At 32.5% G+C, this 21,287-nt stretch overlaps 2 protein-coding genes across 2 annotated transcripts; one reads left to right on the top strand and one right to left on the bottom strand.

Annotated features, from left to right (window-relative positions):
* Window positions 1–88: 88 nt before the first annotated feature.
* On the bottom strand, window positions 89–7,506 carry LOC148609843 (nurim-like). Its single transcript, XM_088541240.1, has 4 exons — window positions 7,358–7,506; window positions 4,824–4,987; window positions 2,585–2,752; window positions 89–2,118 (listed from the first exon to the last, which is right to left on the bottom strand). Exons 1-4 carry the CDS (start codon window positions 7,476–7,478, stop codon window positions 1,810–1,812), a joined length of 762 nt encoding a protein of 253 aa, XP_088397366.1. The 5' UTR covers window positions 7,479–7,506; the 3' UTR covers window positions 89–1,809.
* Window positions 7,507–7,669: 163 nt separating this feature from the next.
* On the top strand, window positions 7,670–20,075 carry LOC148609844 (prostaglandin reductase-3-like). Its single transcript, XM_088541250.1, has 12 exons — window positions 7,670–7,909; window positions 9,667–9,754; window positions 10,289–10,384; window positions 11,948–12,046; window positions 12,665–12,704; window positions 13,311–13,339; window positions 13,885–13,959; window positions 14,677–14,748; window positions 16,424–16,485; window positions 17,447–17,549; window positions 18,289–18,474; window positions 19,923–20,075. Exons 1-12 carry the CDS (start codon window positions 7,755–7,757, stop codon window positions 19,992–19,994), a joined length of 1,077 nt encoding a protein of 358 aa, XP_088397376.1. The 5' UTR covers window positions 7,670–7,754; the 3' UTR covers window positions 19,995–20,075.
* The last annotated feature ends 1,212 nt before the right edge of the window (window positions 20,076–21,287 follow it).

Consider the following 21,287-nt stretch of genomic DNA (forward strand, 5'->3'; position numbering starts at 1 on the left):
TGATAAAAACTGACGTGCCACAGCAAAAACAACAGAAACAGATATATCTTCATCCACTGCTACTTTTGACAACACAATGAAAGCATACTAAGATAATTGATCTTTATTTCTAAAAACTAAAAAATGTGTAAAAACTATGGCATCATAACATAGAATATAAAGTCTTTAACAGTAATTGTAAAAGAAACAAGAGAACACATTCAAATGTAAATTTTAAAATCATTATGCATAAAAAATGTAACATGAAAATTCTGCCATTTTTGACATAGTACGGCAAAAACAGGAAAAATAGTTCTATAAATACATTTTTTCCTGAGTCAGTGTCATTGAAGTCCCATGAAAAGAAAATGAGATATTAAGAGTCTAATACTTCTGAGTGTGGACATGCAAGACAGAGAAATCTCAGACACCCAAGGGTAAGATTTCTTAGTTTTCAAATAAGGCTTTGTCAAGTTTGAGAAAATTGAAGTCTAAGTCTTGCTTTTTAAGTGCTGCATTTGAGTCTTTTTTTTCACTTTTAAAATTAATTTTGTGATTTGTTTGCCAATTTAGAACACACTGCTTGCTGAAATTCCTTATTATTTACAAGACATCATGAAAATTTTTACTGTGATGTCACAAACATTGCATGTTTCATCTAAACTGTGGATGAGATAAGGAAATATTACATGGTTAAATATTGGTATATCCTTGTCTTATCAGTATTCATTTCATTCATATTCAATCTAGAGATCAGTACACAGAAGCAACAGATAACAGTATGTTCAAAGCATTCTACACTAAATTCTTGAATACTTTACCGCTCTTTAGGCATTACAAAATATACTAAATGGTGGAAAATGTTGCATTGCAATAATATAAGCAATACTGTTTACAGCCAGAAAAATTAATAGATAAGTTTGTTACTCAATAGATTGATTGATTGATTGATTGTTGGGGTTTAATGCCCAAGCAGCAATATTTAAGCTACATGTATATTCAGGCGAACATGAAATGGATGATAAAATGAACATGAAACGATGATAAAGAAATGAAAATAGGAATGGGACACAAGGATAATAGGGTTTGCAAATTTTAATTACCACAAGAAAAAGGGAAGGATTGGTAGGGTCGGGAAATTTAGCCTCCTGTGGCGGAGTGCAAAGGTTCCTACTCCTATCGTATACCACAGCAGGGTTCTTTAATGCGCAAGGAACGTGGCATCTTTCCCAACACGGTGCACCACTATGGTTTGCGGTCAGGTTTTCCGTATTATTGCCTGACAACCCCAGCATGTAACACCCCAGGGGTACCCCATTCCACCACCTGCGGCACACACCCAGTTGCTCTGTGGGCAGAGCATCTAGCCAGGCTAGGTTTCTGAGCACTATTTAGTCGCCTTTGCTAAACCCCATCTGTTACACTAAGTTTTCAAATCTCAAATTTGTACAGACTATGTCAAATGAACAACTTCATCCACACTAGAATTTTTTGCATTTTTTGAACTATGGGAACATATAATTGCATGCGTTGATAACAGAATGCAGGACGGAAAAAGGATTTTAGTTTTTGGAGTTTTCAGAATATTCCGAATAAATGTTAAAAACTCCAAAATGTGGAAGTTGCATTTTTTATAAAAATAAATACATCACAGTAATTTCTTAATTTACATCTTTTGGTAATAATAAGTGTAAAATCTAAGGTTCACTCCCCTATATATCCAGTGCAATAAAAAATATATTTAACAGTAAGTGTAATATAGCACAATTTGGGATTCTTACAAAAATCACAGTACGGTACATTTAACTTATAAAGTGTGGTAGTATATAATTATTCAATGATTTCAGAGTTATCTTCCATGATACAAGAGCTGGAAGACTTTGACAATGTGACATACTGGGCTGTCTGTATCTGTTTTACAGTATAACTATAATCCTGATGTGTCACACTGTACTCCAAACACATATACATCGTCAGAACTGTCGATAGTAACCATCTATCTAATGTCATAACTGGACATACCCACAGTATCATCATAAAACAGACAGTCCCTGGGTGGGGCATGTGATTCAACAGCTCCTGAAACTGCCTACTAAAGTTTCTTTTGGGTGACTTGTATCCCATGATGTTGTAGAATAACTGAAAATATGTTAAATACTACACAGAGTGAAAGCTAAGTCAAAGCATGTATTTTCGTAAAATAAATATTGAACAAGTAAATATTAACTTTAAAAAAAAAACAAATCACCTAGTTCTTCTTAGGGTAATCTTGTGTATTATAAGAATTAAGTTATTATTTATATTTTGATTTGCCAAAATTACCAGTTGATCATCCTTTTCTGTGTTTTTATTTTATCAATGTTTTATTGTATTTTCAGGCAATTATCTGGTTTTTGTTTTGCAAATGGTCTTGTCCTCCAAGGGTTTTGAGTCCACTTTGGTTGATATTAATATATTTTCTATGAAAAACGCTAAATTAATTGAATATTTACACCCAAAATTTGCTTTTATGTACATTTATCTCCCAAATAAGACAGTGTCAATGGGGAAGATTCTCCAATAGATTAACAGGTTAGTATGATATGTTGATCAAACCTTTAGATACCTGTTTAATTCCAATCAAACAGAGAGGTTCTGTCAATGTGTTCTCTAGGAACAGTATTGTCCAACTAAAGATATGAACTAGAATAAAGAACAGTGATGTCATTGGAGCATCCTCTGTAGTGATGTACCATAATGACACATCAACTCTCTGCCAGTAGTATATCATCAGCTGTAATAAAAGTAGATTTGTTTGTTTGTTTGTTTGTTGGGGTTTTAACGTCCGAGCAGCAATATTTCAGCTATATTCAAACGATGAACATGAAATTGATGATAAAATAAACATGAAAGGATGATGAAATGAAAATAAGGGATGGGACACAAGGACAATGGGGTCAGCAAATTCTGATTGCCACTGGAAATAGGGAGAGGTGGGTAAGGTTGGGCAATTTAGCCTCCTGTGGCGGAGCCCTATGGTTCCTACTCCGGGAGAATACCACAGTAGGGTTCTTTAACGTGCGAGGAACGTGGCATCTTTCCCAACACGGTGCACCACTATGGTTTGCGGTTAGGTTTTCCGTATTATAGCCTGACAACCCAAGCATGTAACACGCCAGGGGTACCCCATTCCACCACCTGGGGCACACATCTCAGTTGCTCTGTGGGCAGAGCGCCCTAGCCCCCGGCTAGGTTTCTGAGCACTATTTAGTTGCCTTTTACGACAAGCTTAGCGCTGCTGCAGGCCTATTCTTTTGACACCCGGACCAGCACAGGGCATAATAAAAGTAGAAATTACACAGTTAATTTCAGCAATGTATTCATTATTAAATGTACGTCTTACAATTTCTTATTTTCAATTGTTTACATAAGTGGAAAAAGGATATATTACAAATTCTGAGAAATAACTCCAAGGTCTTGCTTATACACAAATGATCCCCTTTTCTCCAAAAAGTTTATGTTCCTACAATAAATCCTAAAACTAATTTAAATAAATATACATTGTACCACTGCTTTCTTAGTTGGCTTTTTAGTTTTTCATCTAATAAAATGGTTACTATTTTTTATTTAAAACCACAGGATGACCTCACCATAAACAGATTTTAAATCTCTTTAAGTTGATTTCTTCGCAACAATTGTCAAAAAAATCTTTCATATTTCTACTTACATGTATAAACATTTTATATTTCATATCAGGAAAGAATGAGCAACTTTTATTGGTTAAAACATGGTCATGTGATATTCAAAATGTGTGATACCCAGGATATTACCTGAAAATAATGCTTGCTACAAATTTTTTCGATGAAATACATGTGTAAACACAAAAGTTGCTTATGCAGAGAGCATTATCAATAAATTCCAATCCTTGTGATTTGATACACATATTGCTTTTAACACTGATAACACCCTTGCCTGAGGCATGTTACAATATCAACATTGCAGGCAATATCACTGTAGTTTGGACAGTCCATCTAATAAGTAGCAGTCTTTCTAAAAATCAGACAAAAGGTGATTCATGCATGTCAAAAACCCACTGAATTCAGCTTTGTTTCTTGTTCAGAAACAGAAAGCGATCACAAAGTCAGTCATAATTTTTCGTTAGGATGTTGCGCTTTTGAGATAAAAATTATATAGATTGTACATGAAATTTGCACTTTTTCCTTGATTTGGCTTTATTTCGTTGATTTTAGTGGGATATGAATGTATGATTTTCTGAAAAGTGCAATCTGAATGCAGGAAAGGGTGTTGTTATATGAAAGTATATCATATGTAAACTTAAAAAGCATTGTTTGTTTGGTGGGTTTGTCTTGACCATGAATCACTTTACCATTACAATTTTATATTGACTCGTACTTAAAATAATGCCCTCTATATGACCAACTATTGTATAAATGTGAATAATTTGCACTGAGTATACAGAACCCTTATTTTTTTTACCATCAAATAAATTCTTATGTTGGAAGCACTAAGAGTCTGATTTCATTATGGTCTTATGCAGCTTCCCATACAAAGTTTGGTATTTTCGTACTTTCTTCATTAAAAAGTGTTCACTATATGGTCTTCAATATTTTAATGTGTGTCTGATATCCCATAAGAGTAGGCCTTTCTAGCTTTAACCAAAAAGTCTGAAGTACAAACACTAACAGGTCTCCTTAATTAGCGACAGAAAATGACAAGAACCATCAAGATGTTTAGAAAAAGCAAGAAGAGGGGAAAAATAGCGACATGAAGATTTTTAATACATCTATATATTCAAGTTCCTCCTATCACAGGTAACAGCTGTCTTATATCATTCATAACAATACCTGAAGAGTGACACAAGTAGCAACAGTGTACAGAGTCCTGTACGCAGGTTTACATGCTGGCCATAAATCCTTCTTGATTGTTTTTGATGACATAAAACTATGTTGTAACATGAACAGGACTAAGAGTAGTAAGTCAATAAACAGGAGTAGTAGTATCTGTGAATCTGGAAAAAAATATTAATATTAATTACTGATTAAAAATTAGTTTCTTAAAATGCAGAATTACATTGTATCTTGAACAATTATGCACTTTAATATGAACTCAATTGCTGGTCCCATGTCCTGAACTTCTATACTTACACAAAATGTACAAACATTTATGGTAACATTTCTGTATAAAATGGCAGATAATTTATGGTTGTCTGATCCTTTTCACATTACAGTGCATATGAAAAACTTGAGGCTATCAGCCATCTTGAAACCAAAATCATTTTGGTTGGCTAAGGTTAATTTTCTGAAATATTCCATCTAATAGATCAACCCCAGTCTGACCTTTCTGGTATAAAATATTGTGGAAAAACATCATAGACAGTCTTTTTCTTTTACTGTAATTTTGCCCCCTTTTTTGGTCCCTTATTCCAAAACAGTGAGGTTATAACCCCCAAAATCCAGACAAACCAGTCCTTTCTTGTGTGGTTTGGAACCTTCCTTTTAAATTTTATATAGATCAACCTAACAATATTTATTAGACAAGAAGGACCAAGACAGGGCCATACGTTACATGACCACTTTTTTTGTGATCATAATTTTTAAATTTCTCTTTACAAAACAATTTTTTAGAAATTTGCCCAAAAAAAATTAAATAAAAAATTTAAAAAATAAGTGACAATCAACATTTTTTAAAAGTGACATGTCTCATCTTCACAAATAAAATAGGGCATTAATGGAACATTTGATGATTAAGTGTTAAAAAGGGGATGGCAAAACTCGAAAACATTTAGATTTTGCTTAAAATCAAACTTAACCTGTATTATTTTATGGTACTTGACAACTGTGCAAATTCACAATAAAAATCATTAATTCGTCCTCAAGTAGTTGGGGAACAGATGAATGAATGGACAGATGAGTCAACATGCAATTTTTTGCAGGTTATCACATTGTGGCAAGACGGACCTACTGCTTTGTAATACGCAGGAAGTGAGATTTAAATAGCCAGTTATTTGACTTTGTTAAAGGATAAATACTTCAGCCAAATTGGTCTGTTGCTGCCTTTGGTTTAATCCTTGGTGACTGAGGTATAATTTTGCAAGTCAAATCATGCTTCGTGTAACAACATACTTCCCCATTTTCTGTTAAGGGGTATAAAAGTGCTAATAAGCAAACAAAATGGCCATCTACAAGGACCCGGAGACATTTGCATCTTCATTTTAATTAAAATGTTTCATTGCTGATTCTGTTTAGTCAAGTGAATTTAGCAAAATCTTAACAAATTGAAACAAAGGATTCCTAAGTATTAATCTAATGCATCCATCAGTTTGGGACCAAACCCTCAATTTAGTTATTATAATCTTGTTATACGCCTTTCAATTCAAAATGTCCATATGAATTTTAAAATGCTTATTTTTAGTTCACTGCAAAAAAAAATCTGAATAGATTTATGTTCATACATGGGGCATAATACCATAGATTTGAGCTAAAACATTTTTGTTGCAATTTGTTGTGACTGGATTTGGAAAAGGGCCCCTATGGCAGGCTATTGCTTAATCCCTTTTGGGATTCAGCGCTGGAGATATTTTGTGTTTTGACCACCACCAATCAATGATGGTCAAAACAAAAAATATCTCAAGTGCCAATTTCCAAAAAGTATTAGGATTAGCTATACTCCTACAACGTAAGAGGTTGGAATTCCATTCCTCCATACCCCAACCTCTTACTTCCAAGTGCCATATTGCATACCACTCATTCTGACGTTCTTTGAAATCGGCATTATTATATAGTAAACTATCTACCATTTAAAACATTTTGTACAGTTTCTTTAATATAACACAGGAGAAAGTGACTAAACTGAAGAAAAACAAATGACCTACCCGATAAGAAAATCCAGCAACCCTTTGTAATAGCAGTTTAAATGAACTTCCTATTAGATTTTCAACCGTTTGAATGTGTACATACCGTTAATAAAATTATGGATTTTCAAATTTACTAAACGAAAATATTAAATTAATCAACATATTGCCTTTACCAACTTTAAGTTGGTTTTGTCAAAAATGTATTGTATTCCGTAAAATTAGTGACCTAATTCAAACTGGCTGGTCACTTTGATAATTGTCTTCATTACAAATGTTTTCTAGGTATGAATAATTTAAAGAAAACTTAGGAATTTTATCGCTTGATTTCCAATGGGCAAAACTTCTTTTATGTATATAAAAGACTAAAAATATTTTATAACACGTGCTTGACTTATTCACATTCGAGGTGGCTTTCAACATGTCAGATGCTAGAGGTTAGGATGGCACCAAGTCGGAAAATAGCTTGCCAGACAACCTCCAGCATTGCTGGAATTGGATTTGCTATGGCTAAAAAAAATATGTCACCTTCTGAATCCTCCAGAGTAACATATTGGATTGATAAAAACCGAATCAGCTTAAAAGTTGTTTCTGTAAGGAATGCAATGGAGAAAATCCCTAGCAAAATAAATGAAGCTGTCTGCAACATTTTCACTTTTTTTTTTTGGTCGCTTCTACCAATGAGAAACACAAAGTGAGCTAATCAATAAATATTAGTCATTTTTCGAGGTTGATTGCTTAGCTAATATAATATTGAAATTACAATAAATATTTAGTTCTCTTTAGCATTTCATCATGAATATGTCACCAAAAAAATTAGATATTTTTAATGATGTAAGTATTAAAGAGGACATAACTCTGTGCCATTAAAGGACTTTGCCCATCTAGTTTTAACAGTGGAACACTTACAAATTGTCTTTAATGAATGACTGACAGCTCTTTCATGGCATCAAAACAATTACCTTCGACCATTAGGAAGGTATTGGTAACACAGATAAGCCAAAAGTTTCGTGATGTTGTCCAAATAACGCAGGAAAAGTTGCCCTACCCTGGAGCGGGTGAGGTTCTTGTGAAAAACAGGTGCTGACAATCACAGTTCTCTAATTTAATATTTTATGAAAGAAAAAAAATTCCTTGCATTTAATTTTGCGATAAGTCTTTTAGAAATTCGGCTAAAGAAATGTGTTTTTATGTATTGTTCATTTTAAGCACAGAATTTTTGAAAAATTTTGTTGGAAAAGGGGAGGGGTGTCCTAATCCCTTTTGCCAGTTTGGGATTCGGCGCTGGGTATACTTTTTGTTTTAACCACCACCAAAAGTATATCCAACGCTGAATCCCAAAATGGATTTGGGGTGTCCATAGAGAATGGGTATATTGATATTTGATCATTTTTTCCCAAATTTTGCATAAAGTGAACAATACTTCTTTAAAAAAAAAATGGGAAAAGGTTCTGACCTCAGAACGCCCTAGATCTGCTATCGCATTAACATGGACTAGGCATTGCCTATATCAGAGAGCACTGTGAGTTTTACGAAACTTGTACCATCTGTGTGAGACTCGTAAGAATAGTCAGTGACATCATAACCCTAGCACATAAAAAGGGGTCCAGATGAGTTTTTTTTCAAAAAAGATGAAGCTATTTTTCCGGAAGCATAATCTGAACCTATATATTTTTTATGTCTTTGATTTAAGGAAACATTAAATTTTCTCTGTCATGACAGTCACTTTTTGTTACTTCTGGGACATGACTTTTTTTTCATTGGTATATAGGGTATGTAAATCTTGTTCTGGTTTCCTTTTCTGTACCGGAATTTGCGACGTAGAACATATTGAAAACTGAAGACCGGTCTGCATTTAATTGTTTACTTCCAGATACTCGAAATGCTGTATAACAATACAAAATCTTTTATTTTATGTTTTTTCTTAATACCTTTATCATGTAGAAGTAGATATTTGTCATTTTTATCAATATTTTTTACACAAGAAGATGTTTTGCCCTTTACACTGAACTCAATGCTCTCTAAATGACTTATCTCCATGCTTTTGAATGGTAGATTAGGACCCATTCTTGTGAAATCAAGGGGTCACATGGCGAGACTTACATACCCTATTGGGGAACCTTTAGGAAAATTAACATAGTACATGTAATAACCATTTGCGGTGTTCACTATAAGTATCGTATTGTCAGTATATTAGGATTTAATTATATTACAGTGTCATTTAGTTTGAGGTCTTGGACAAACTACTTTGATTGCTTGATTTTAGTTTGGAATTTTAAAAGACTTTGAATATATTTTCTTTAGGTCCAATTTTGACAAAAAAATTTAATATTTCATGACACTTACCAACAGACATTTTTAATAGAAATACTGTGAGCTAGTTCTTAACAATCACCCTGAGATTTTACTTCTATGACTTTCATCATGCACTTCTATGTAGAATATCCAAAAAAAATTTCTTTAATCAAAGTCTGTTGTCTAGAACTTAAGGAATTTATACTTAAAAGATATATGCTTGTAAAACCCTTAAATACACCCTTTCCACTGAATTTCATTGAAATATATTGAGCTGTCTGAAGGGGAGTTGCATTTGCAATATGTGAACATGTAAAATACTTGAATTGGATTTTCATCTCTTTCAGGGATCCAACAATAATCTCATTCTTTCAAATCTAATACGTCTTAAAGTCTTGCTTATGTGAAAATTAGTACATATGTATTTACTCTCCGACAAATGCCATTATGGTAGCATTTTACAGCATAGAAAATCTATAGCAGCCAAATATTGCCTATTTGATTAATAAAGGGTATATAAAAGTAACACTGTTTCTTTTTAGATATGTTGGAATAAATGCTTCAGATATAAACCACTCAGCTGGTAGATATGATCCTACTGTTAAACCACCATTTGAATGTGGATTTGAGGTAAATAGAAATGAAAATATAACATTCATGAAATATAGTGTTAAATTCAATCGCTTACAAATAAATCTTACTTTTCCTTATTCCCTATTTATTTGGAATCAATCAGTTGGCCATCATATGATGATTCTCTTGGATTATTACAAAATGTACTTATTTGCTACTGATAGATAAACATGTAATCATATTCAGTTAATAACTTGACACTTATACCTGGAAATTGTTATTTGTGACAAGATTTTCCTTGATATTTTTTGGTGGCTGGATCAAACCAGTTGATTTATTCACTCTCGGCTTATTTTAGGTTAAAAAAATAATAACATTTTATAGAGGCAGCTGAAGGAGACTTAAGTATAATGTTCAATCTTTCAGTCCGCCCCTCTAGCTATATCATTCAGTTCTCTTACATTTTAAGTGATTTAAGATATTGAATTATTTAAGAAAACCATGTGATAATTTCTTCTACAATATGAACATTTATTTTTTAGTGAACTTGATGTTGTTTTTAGATGAAAATAATTTCTTAATACATTACAGGGTGTTGGTGAAGTGGCAGCAGTTGGACCTGGATCTGCCATGAGAGTTGGTCAACCTGTCATCTATGCTTCATTTGGTGCTTTTAGTGAATACAAAGTATAACAAAGTCTTCATTTAAATCTAAAAGCATGACATTATTATTACTGTGTTTAATGGAGAGAAAGTAACCTTGCTGTAAGGTGTAACAGTTGCTCAGATTACATTTGGTTTGGTTTCTGTTATATTAGAAGACAGGAGAATTATAACATAATAGCAAATTGCAAATTGCTCTCTCTTATCAAGATTTAAATCACTTCTGTTATGCATTTTTCTTTGTTTTCACTCTTTGCAATTACTTTCCCAAAATTAACTATTTTTGAGCCGGGCTATTTAAAAGAGATTTTTAATCTATAGGTTAAACTATCAAAGTTTTTTCTGACTTGTGAATGAACAAAATTGTAAGAAAGAATGGCCTAGTTAAATGAAGAACCATTTTTTGTTCAATTTTTTTTTCCTCTCAAATCTTGATTGGTACAGTAGGGTTAACAAACACATGTCTTTGAACTTGCCTTAATTACAGTCGAACCTCAATGTGTTGAACTCGGATTAGTCGAAATCTCGGATAACTCGAACTGATTACAAAGTCTTAGCAAAACTCCCCTTACTCCAATACAATTTGACCTCGGATGACTCAAACTCGGATGAATCAAAACCTTGGATAACTCGAGGTAATCAATCAGTCCCCTCGATAGGACTTTGAGGTTAATTAACCCTGGTGTCTCGCAGTCAACTAATTAGTCAGTATTCATTACAAACCATGATCAAAGTGTGTTTTAACAATTAGCCTGGCTTTTAGAATTTATTTGTTGACACTCTTTATGGTTTGATTTGTTTATTTAATTAATTTAAAATTGTGGGTGTTGTTAAAAGAAACAAATTGTATTAATAACACATCGGAATTTACACTAACAGTGATATCGGATATTTTGATATTTTGATAAAAAATTTTAAAAATACAGAAGAATTGTAATGGTATCTGTCTATTTAATGAACCACCAAACAGACGATAGTAAGGGTATTTCAACACTACATTTGTTTCGCTAGTAAATTTGAAATTTTATCATAATAATGTAGAGCACATGGTTTGACGATACTCCTGATTGTGAATCAAAGAAAGCAGCATGTTATGAACTATGACGTTTTTGGTGTAGAAAAAATAAAAAGGAAATTTCACTAAAACACTCAGTGCCGTTCAGTATTGCAAACATGATATACAACATACAAAAAAAATATCTTCTGATATGAAATGCAAGACATTACAAGTACTGTGTAAAGTGCAGTACATGTACATGTACAAGCACAAAAAATGATGTAAATACAGAAACAATCACTGACCAAACTACTAGTATTTCCGGTTTGTCCTCGACCTCGGATTACTTAAACCTCGGATAACTCGAACATTTTTGCATGGTCCCTTCGACTTCAACTTAACGAGGTTCGACTGTAGTTACCAAGTGCAATACCCTGTATTAAAATATTTTGATAAGAATTTTAGGTACTGCATGACATACTGACAAAAATTATTGGTACTGTTCCAGCAGTCCCTTGCCATACCAAGCTAGGCCCCTGTGTACTCATTATTGGATGAAACATTTACTTGTATATTATTTTGTTTCACAGCGTGTTCCTGAGAAATTATTGGTACAACTACCAAAAGTCTCTGCAGATTACCTCCCTTTGCAAGTCAGTGGCATTACTGCAGCTATTGCTCTTGATAAGGTCAGTCTTGCAAGTAAAGGGATTAAACACATACTTTATTCATGCCTATCTTGTATAGTTAACTGGTCATCATATCTCATGGATTCATGGAAAGGGAGATAGTCCAACAAAAATTGGTTTTACATACACTCAAATACCTAATGAAATTTGGCATATGTTTATCACATGCAGCAATGTCGTTTTTGCCATAATTAGTATGGTACAGTAGTTACATGTGACAAGCAGGTATATATAGAATTCTATGAGCTCATTCACTGTTGTAGTGATTGACACTTATATAAACATTAACATCTGCAGTGAGCTTTAGCCAGCTCCAATCTTCAGATTATGATGATTGATATTGTGGGAATATTGTCATTGTAAACATTCTATAGACCATCATTCTTTTAATTAGTTCTGCACATGTTAGGGTTAAAGTTAGGATTTTGATTCATTCTGTAACTAATTGTAGACCGTTGTAGAGATGTAGAATAAATATAGTAGTTCACCACAGTATTTCTTTCTGTATGTAGTATAAGATACCACAACTCGTTTTGAATGGAACTGACACATGCAAGGTACTTTAGCAAAAGATGATATAGAACAGTATGTATGAAGACTTCTGTTTTTTATTTGTAGCTTGGTGACCTCAAGTCTGGTGAAACAGTACTAGTAACAGGTAAGGGGGCATTCTTAAAAACTTGAGAGTTAGAATCACGATAAAACTGATGCGTGCCAATTTAATATCTCTTTTTATTTCTAGTTTGTACACTGTATTGTCATTATGTGGCAATCATAAGTATTCTATTTTTAACTTTTTACACAAGTTTTTTTTATTTTACTGCTGGTTGTCTCTGATAGTGACACAAATGTAAACAATTAGTTCATGCAAAGGTAGGAAAGTAGGCAGGGGCAGTTCCAATGGGAGGGTACAGGGGGTTAGCACCCCTTTTATTATGAAAAAAATTGTCATTTTCATGTGTAAGATTTACAAAAAATAGCAAATAATGTCCTAGAACCCCTCTTTTTCTTAGGAAACCTGGCTGGCACTCCTTCTTTTCTAAGTGTCTGATCCACCCCTGGTAGGCAGAGCTAAATGTGTTACGTAAATGTGTAAATAAAAATATCGTCAATGCAAATTAGTTGCTCAAATAGAACAATTACACTATAAAGGTATTAAAGATGCAGGTAAATTATGCATTCTAAACAGTGCAAATTTCATAGTTTTAATGCTTTATCACATCTTAAAAGTCTTTTTACATGTACTACTTTTCTTTATCTTCAGCTGCTGCTGGTGGAACAGGGCAGTTTGCTGTGAGTTATTAAAAATAAAAAGAGGGGCACTGATATGAATCAGACAATAGAGAAAAAAATGTTGAAACTCTTATACCTGAAATTAAAATAAACACAATCAAAAGTTTTCTTTAAGCATTCTGCTTATAATGATGATGAAATCAGAATAAGGGTCAAACAGGTATTGGAAGGCTGTATGATTAACTTTTACTTACTTATGTTAAATCTTAGTATTTGATGAATCTCCATGTGTAAACTTACTGGTGAAAAAAAGGATGAAGTAAAGTAATGATGGGTAATTAAAATGTGTTTGTAGAATGCTTCAATCTGTTTAAAAAATATAAGAGATTGCTGTCGTTATTTCTTCACCCGGCCTAAGCACACAGAATTAAGGAGGATAGAGTGATAATTGTTTGGGTTGGAGAGGGTCAGACTAATGTATTTAGTTTGGGTGACATTCTGTTACTTCTGTAAGCTAGTATGTTTCCCTAGTACAAGGCAAGGTCTGTTCAGTTGGTGAAAGGTTCTTGTTCTGATATGTAATCAATTAATCAAATCTATTGTAGGTACAATGGGCCAAGAAAGCAGGTTGTCATGTGATTGGAACTTGTTCATCAGATGATAAAGTAGATTTTTTAAAGGTGATTATTGAAGTACATGAAAATTTATTTTGTCATAGATACTAAGTCCATGAAAGATTTAAGTGTATGTATTTGTAAGAATTAGACAAACTGGGAAAAATCAGTTACATGCATGTCAAAAACAACCAACCAATCTGAAAATGTAATATCACTCAAGGATACTTTCTTTATATAAAAAGACCATTGTTTGATATCTACATCACTGGCTTTGCTCAGAAATTATTCAATAGAATCTTAGAAAAAATGAGGTTTTTGAGTTATCTGCCCTTGAAATGTTCATTTTCATTGCATTTCAATGAAATTGTAACTCAATGGTTCAGAATTATATGGAAAATCTTGTCTGTTTTCCTTGATTCTGATGGCACAATTAGTCAAATTACATTATTAAAATTATATGTTTTTTCATACCATGTTTCACCTACTGCCGGATTATTACAGGGACAAACACTTATATGTCTTGTCTATATTCTTTTTATCCATAATTAAAAAAAGTAATAATAAAACTACAAATTCAAGGTTTTTACATTTACTTTATTATTTCAAATTTTTCAGTTTGGAATAAAATGGCACACATTTTCCCAATAAAAAAGGATCGGACAATTTTGAAAAAGACTTGCAATATCACAGCAACACTGCAGCATATATTGTATACCTTGCACATAACAAGATTGTCATACTGAACCCAATCTTTATTTAATACATGCTTGTTTCTTTTAGAAAATAGGTTGTGATAGACCAATTAATTATAAAAAAGAAGATCTAAAACAAGTGCTCAAGTCTGAATACAAGGTATGGATGAATAGATTTGTATGATTTCACAGGAGCGGTATATTTTAATTGGAAATCCACAATTTTTAACCTGAATTTTATAAATGAAGAGTTCATGTAAAACTCATGTGAATTGAGTCTTCTCATGAATCTCGCGGGAATCAGGGGTTGAAAATTCCTAAAGCCCAGGACTAAAAAAATTGCCCCTCGGACTTGCCGTTTTTCAATGATATAAGTCCATTGGGCATGGTAAATCTTGTCATTATTTGGACCATGTATTTCGATCTATTCCCTGACCTATAAATAGTTATAACTTTATTTTTAGAATGGGTATTCACTAGATCGATCTATTGATTAGTCATTCTCAAGTCTGAATCACACCTGCGCTTGGTCAGATTCATTTTTTGACATACTACAAATTTTTTTAATCAAGCGCTGGAATGATAAAGATCAACTTTTGAGTTAAATATCGTTGCTCAATTACAATTTCACGGTTAAAAAAACGCAGAAACGGAAAGCTGATGACAAGGCATCAGGCCTGGAGACGGAATGACACTGTCTTCTTCCCTGCAAAACATAGAATTATACATAAGAATATCAGATAACAAAATTGCATTTATATCGATTGGGACTTGACACAACATTGTTCTTGCTTAGTGTACAAAAGATGAAAAAGTCCAGGGCTCGGGTTGTCGCATAAAAATTTTCAACCCCTGGGGAATTTTTCACACCAAAATTATGTGAAGTGAGTTCCACATGAACATCATATAAATTTCTTGTTAAGTTCATGTGAATTTCATATTAAGTGTGATTCACATGAATTTTACATGATTATGATGAACAGTATCTTCCTATGTACTACATATACTTGGTGTGTGTCAACTGGAGAGGATAGGGGTAGGTACAACAGACAAGAAAATGCTGATGATGTTAAATCTTGATATCAAAATATTAGTACTTTTGACTTTCATGCTTCAACATTTAATATTCATCATAAGGATAGATATGTCATGTTTAAAAACATGTTTGTACAAAGATGTGTTAACATATTAAATTAATTATAGGCTCGTTCTAGAAAAGGCACCCTGTAACTAATTACAGGCATCCTTCAACTGATTGCAACTTAACTTGATACTCAGTAGGGGTGGGTTTAGGAAGGGGATACTCAGTAGGGGTGGTTTTAGGAAGGGGCATAGCACTGTTTAGTTGGTTTAAAGTATTTAAGAAGCTGTCTTAGTAAGAATTATGCAAATTTTGTAAAATGTGATACACCCCAAAAAAAGGCTACACATTTTTATTAGTGTTATTAAGCTGCTTTATAGGCCTATATTATGAAATGTAAAATTATTCATTCCAGTCTGTCAGCTCTTAGGAGATAATTCACATCTAAAAGTTTCTATTATATTTTAGTGTCATTTATAGAGTTATCTTCCTTAATTTTGTTTCTACAGTGTATTCCATATAATTTTTATCTCTCATGGACAAGGGTTCTATGAAAAGCTACATATTATTTTCAGTTTTCCTTTGCATTTTAAACAAAATATCAAAAATAAAAATATGCCTTCAAACTATGTATCAAATTTTGCCTAATTCTGAGCTGGAGCACTACTTCAGCAATTGAAATATTTAACAATTCTTTGTTGCAACCTTAACTCCCTTAACCTTAATTCCTAAACAGTAAATGTTTGTTCTTCAGAATGGTGTTGATGTTGTATATGAGTCTATAGGAGGAGATATATTTGAAACATGCTTTAACAGGTATCTTTAACAATACTATTAGTACACATATTTATACTGTGGTTTATTACTTAACCAGGTGAAATTGAATTCATGTAGCCTTTCCTGTTCCATACAAATTTACATACTATTGTACTCTGACATGTCATAGCAAATCAAATATCACGAATTCAGTAGCAGATGAAGAGTTCTACAGAAAGGGGGCTCAAGGTGCCTTAAAATGCAAACAAATATGTGTTTAATATCAGTTGTGTTAATAATACAATGCTAAATAACAAATTTGTTGCTGTCGTCGTTGTTAGCCTCCATTAATTTTAGTTTATTCACAGTAACTTGAGTAAAGTTTATCCTATCTTTTTCCAAGTTTTAACATAATATTCCTAGGGACATTGCAGAGGATGGTGGACCCTATAGATTTTGGAGATTTTTGCCCCATCCCTTTTGAATATAAGGGGCTAAACAGTGGGGGAAATCATTAGTATAGAAAAAGCTTGTTGATGGTCCAATTTTTATGATTCAGTTGTCAATCTGTTCTTATGAAATTTTGTTTTGAAAATTGTTCACATTGTAGGCTTATTCTAGATTGTTACAGAGTTTAATAATAGGGTACAAAATTGGGCCACACCAAAAAATATTAACTTTTTTTATTTTTGGTCTGATTTCAAATTTTATTTTTATTGGATTCCTTATGATTATTCTTGCCTATGTTTTTCATTCAAATTTCAGATATCTCTTAATGGTTTTGAGTAAAAAGGGGTCAAAAGGGCCACACCCCTGCAAAATCTACTTTTTAATTGGATTCCTTATAAAAATAAGATATTTAGATTTTTTATGTTTTGTCTGATTTTGGAAATTTTTAATTCAGTTTTATTGTGTGATGTTATGTTGGCTTCAAATGAATCACTTAAAAAAAGTATTTTATTGTTGATTCTAGATGCTTACAATGCTAAAAACATTCAATACTTGACTTTATTACTTTTAGTTTGAAGGTCAAAGGTCGACTGATAGTAATAGGTTTCATAACAGATTATCAAACAGACCTTGGATTTAAAGCAAACAGAATGTTATCAACTATGCCAGTCAGGGTAAGTCATTCTGCCATTAAACAGAATGTTATCAACTAAGCCTGTCAAGGTAAGTTATTCTGCCATCAAACAGAAGGTTACCATCTACGCATGTCAGTGTATGTCATACTCCCATTAAACACATTGTTATCAACTATGCCTGTCAGAGTAAGTCATCCTGCCATGAAACCGAATGTTACCACCTATGCCCATCAGGGTGTCCTCCTGCCATTAAAGGTGCGGCTTTGCCATACTACATTGTTGTATTGGGAAAAGACCACAGTAAAAATGTTGAAACGTCAAAGTTTACACAAATTTTTGCAGTGGTTCAAAGTAATGTTAGTGATCATTTTACCCTGTTCTTGTTCTTGGTCTAAGATAGCAATGAATTCAATAAAAAGGTCAAAAGAATGATTGATATGTACAGGTCACCAACGTCAGCATTGTAATGAAGTGCAACTGATCAAAGCTGCATATCTACCAAGTTTCATTTAAAAAATGATATATTAAACTTCCTATCTTTCTAACACAACAAGTTCTGGCATATAGACTCATTCTAAAAGTTTGCTTTAGTTTAGACATAGGACTATCTTCGAAATTAACACATAAATGTGAGTACTTTTTGTAGAAATTTTGGATTTTTATCCATTATTATATAAAGAGCTATATTGAATGATTATATGTTTTTATTTTGTTATTAAAAGAAAATATGCTTTAAATGATTCAGGTTATTAAAAAGTAGCAATTTTCTTTTTTCCAGTTATTGAATAAATCAGCTAGTATATGTGGATTTTTCCTGAACCACTATGTTAATGAATGGAGGTCTTATATAACAGAGATGGCAAAGATGATAGACCAGAGGGAATTACAAAGTTTTGTAGACAGGGGAGATAGATATCAACAGGGACCTTTTATCGGACTGGACAAGATTGTAGATGCTGTAGATGTAAGATGTATACTAATATCTCAATTTTTATTCCCCCGCGACAAACAGTTGGGGACATATTAATTTACCCCTGTTCGTCTGTAAGTCTGGATTTTAGATGATCATGGCTTGTCCGGCTATCTTCCCATATAGTTTTTGAACTACATCTATAGTATTTTACAGGGTATTTCTACACTTGATGAAGGTGTGCAGGGCCAAAGGTTTTGATTTTCATGATATATTATGGAAATTGGGCATAGTTAGACTTAGTCATTTTCATCAGATGTAGACCTATATGTTTTGTTTGTTCGTTGGGGTTTAACGTCCGAGCAGCAATATTTCAGCTATATTCAGACGATAGATGCTTGTCCAGCTATCTCCTCCTTTAGTTTTTGAAATACATCTAAATTATTTTTTGCAGGATGTTTCTACACATAATGATGATGTGCAAGGTCATAAGATCTTGATTTTTGTGGAGTATTACTGAACTGGGTGATAGTTGGACTTTGTAATTTTTGTCAGAAATATACCCCAAGTTAGGGATTTGTTATTGGAGGGTATTAATATTTTTTATGTGTCTGTCAGTTCGTCCATCAGTTCTTTTCTCATTTTTGCAGTGCTTAGCCTAACATACCAAATATTTACTGCATCAACCAACAGTCCATAACCTTTCTGAATCTGCAAACCATGTCTTCATATAAAAATAAATGAAATTCAATCTATATATCAAACTGTTGTAATAATGATTTGGAATTTCTGAGTATGATAATTTCACCTGTGTGCAGCATTTTTCAAATAGTTCATGATGCTGAGGGTCATATGACAATATATGAACCAGTTAGTTGCCCTCAAAAATTAATATGGACCGAAGCTAGCCAAGGTTCATTGAATTTTTGGGGGCGACTAGCTGGTCCATATATTACAATTTGAACTGAAGTAACATGAACTATTTGTTATATAATTCTTTTTTTATATTTAGTTTACTCCGGATCATTTGTGTAGAAGAAAATAGCAAACCTACAAAACTTCTTACATTATAACCACGCTAAAAGTCAGGCAGTCCATATATAATGTTATATGGTTACTGAGGCAGTCCATATATAATGTTATATGCTTACTGAGGCAGTCCATATATAATGTTATATGGTTACTGAGGCAGTCCATATATAATTTTATATGGTTACTGGGGTGGAAATATGAATTATCTTTTGTGAGCTTTGCTTACAGATTTTTAAGTTTATTTCTGTTTTCCATTTGAGTTGCAGTACGTCTTTTAGGAATTAAAGCAAGCTTTGACCAAGTTTTACTTACCTCCCAATTATTATGATTTTTTATAGCAAATAGGCTACCGGGACTACATGTAGGTAGAAAGAAATACTTTGATGGGAAAGATGGTAGCAATTTTTAACTATGAAACTACAATCAGTATGCAGTAACGATAATGGTTTTATATCATTTCTATATTTCAGTACCTATATACGCAGAAAAGTATTGGTAAAATAGTTGTTGAAATCAATCAGCCAGATTCCAGCAAGTTATGACACCATATTCAGTGACTTGTTTTTATATATTCCAGATGTGCATTGTACAAACTTATAATCAGAATAAACTAAAGATATCTTTCTATGTGTTCAGTTGTCTCCAAGCATATAAATGTTTTGTAAACAGCCTTCTTACTCTATCATTAACTGCTGATATCTACTGGGTATACTTTAAAAAAATAAATCTATTCCTAGTGACCAATATTGACACTTGAATTCTATTTATATGTATAACAAAAAAATGGTATGTATTGAATTGACAAAGTTCATAAAATAAAATTCCCTTAACCTGTACACCTATTCGAAATAAAGTCTTGAAATTTTCAACTTTATATAAAGCAGGCCTTATATTGTATCTTAATGATGACCAATTATTGAATAATTGCCAGAATATTAATAACCATGACCTGTAATCTGTCTAAACATGGTTTGTGAGCTTAAAATCACATATAAATTTAACCCTTGATAAAATGAATGAAATATAATACTATTTTATGGCTTGCCATTATTTTATATGGGGTGTAATATCAGAGGTCAATCAACATGATACCCATTTTGATCTATACATCAACATGTATACAAAACATTCTCCCTATTACTGAACATTAAAAATAACATTTCAAAAACAAAAAATTATTTGACATGAATAGTCACTGATCTTTACACATCACAATAAAAATCTTTGAATCACAAACTGAGTCTTGTATGGTGAAACACAACTAAAGTATTTTATTTGTGAGTAAAACAACCTGCATGAAGATTATGAGTGTTCTGAATGATGAATGAAGTCGTAAAAGTTAATTTCTAGATTATTAAACCTAAAAGACAATTCTTTTACATTTGATGTGGATTGTGTAAGAATTTTTTTAATAACTATTAAAAGCTGGTTCATGTATAAAGATTTTTTTTACAAATTTATGTAAATAACAATAAACTGATTCTTTTATATTTCAAATAGAAAATTGGGGGTTCTGAACTCTTGGTTTTTTTAAAATTTATTAAAGAAATACAATTACATTTCTACAAACCATTTTACCTCCAGTTATCTCACAATTGAATGAAATTTCGGCCAATTATCTCCTTTTAAAATGATCTAAACGTAGTATTTATTAAGCATTTTAAATACTACTAAGTAATCGTAACTTAAAAAAGATCCATTAATTCTCTTATGGGTTTTCTAAAATTGTGATGTCATTTGAGACCAACAAAATATTTATAATGAAATATTGGTGTTCTTAAGCTTTCTATTGGAACTTCAAAGTTATCTCCCTTTGATAATGTGTTCTTTATAAT

The sequence above is a fragment of the Perna viridis genome, chromosome 8 (assembly GCF_037379345.1).
Source record: "Perna viridis isolate PV_CMFRI_1.1 ecotype Kerala chromosome 8, ASM3737934v1, whole genome shotgun sequence".
NCBI classification, from domain to species: domain Eukaryota; kingdom Metazoa; phylum Mollusca; class Bivalvia; order Mytilida; family Mytilidae; genus Perna; species Perna viridis.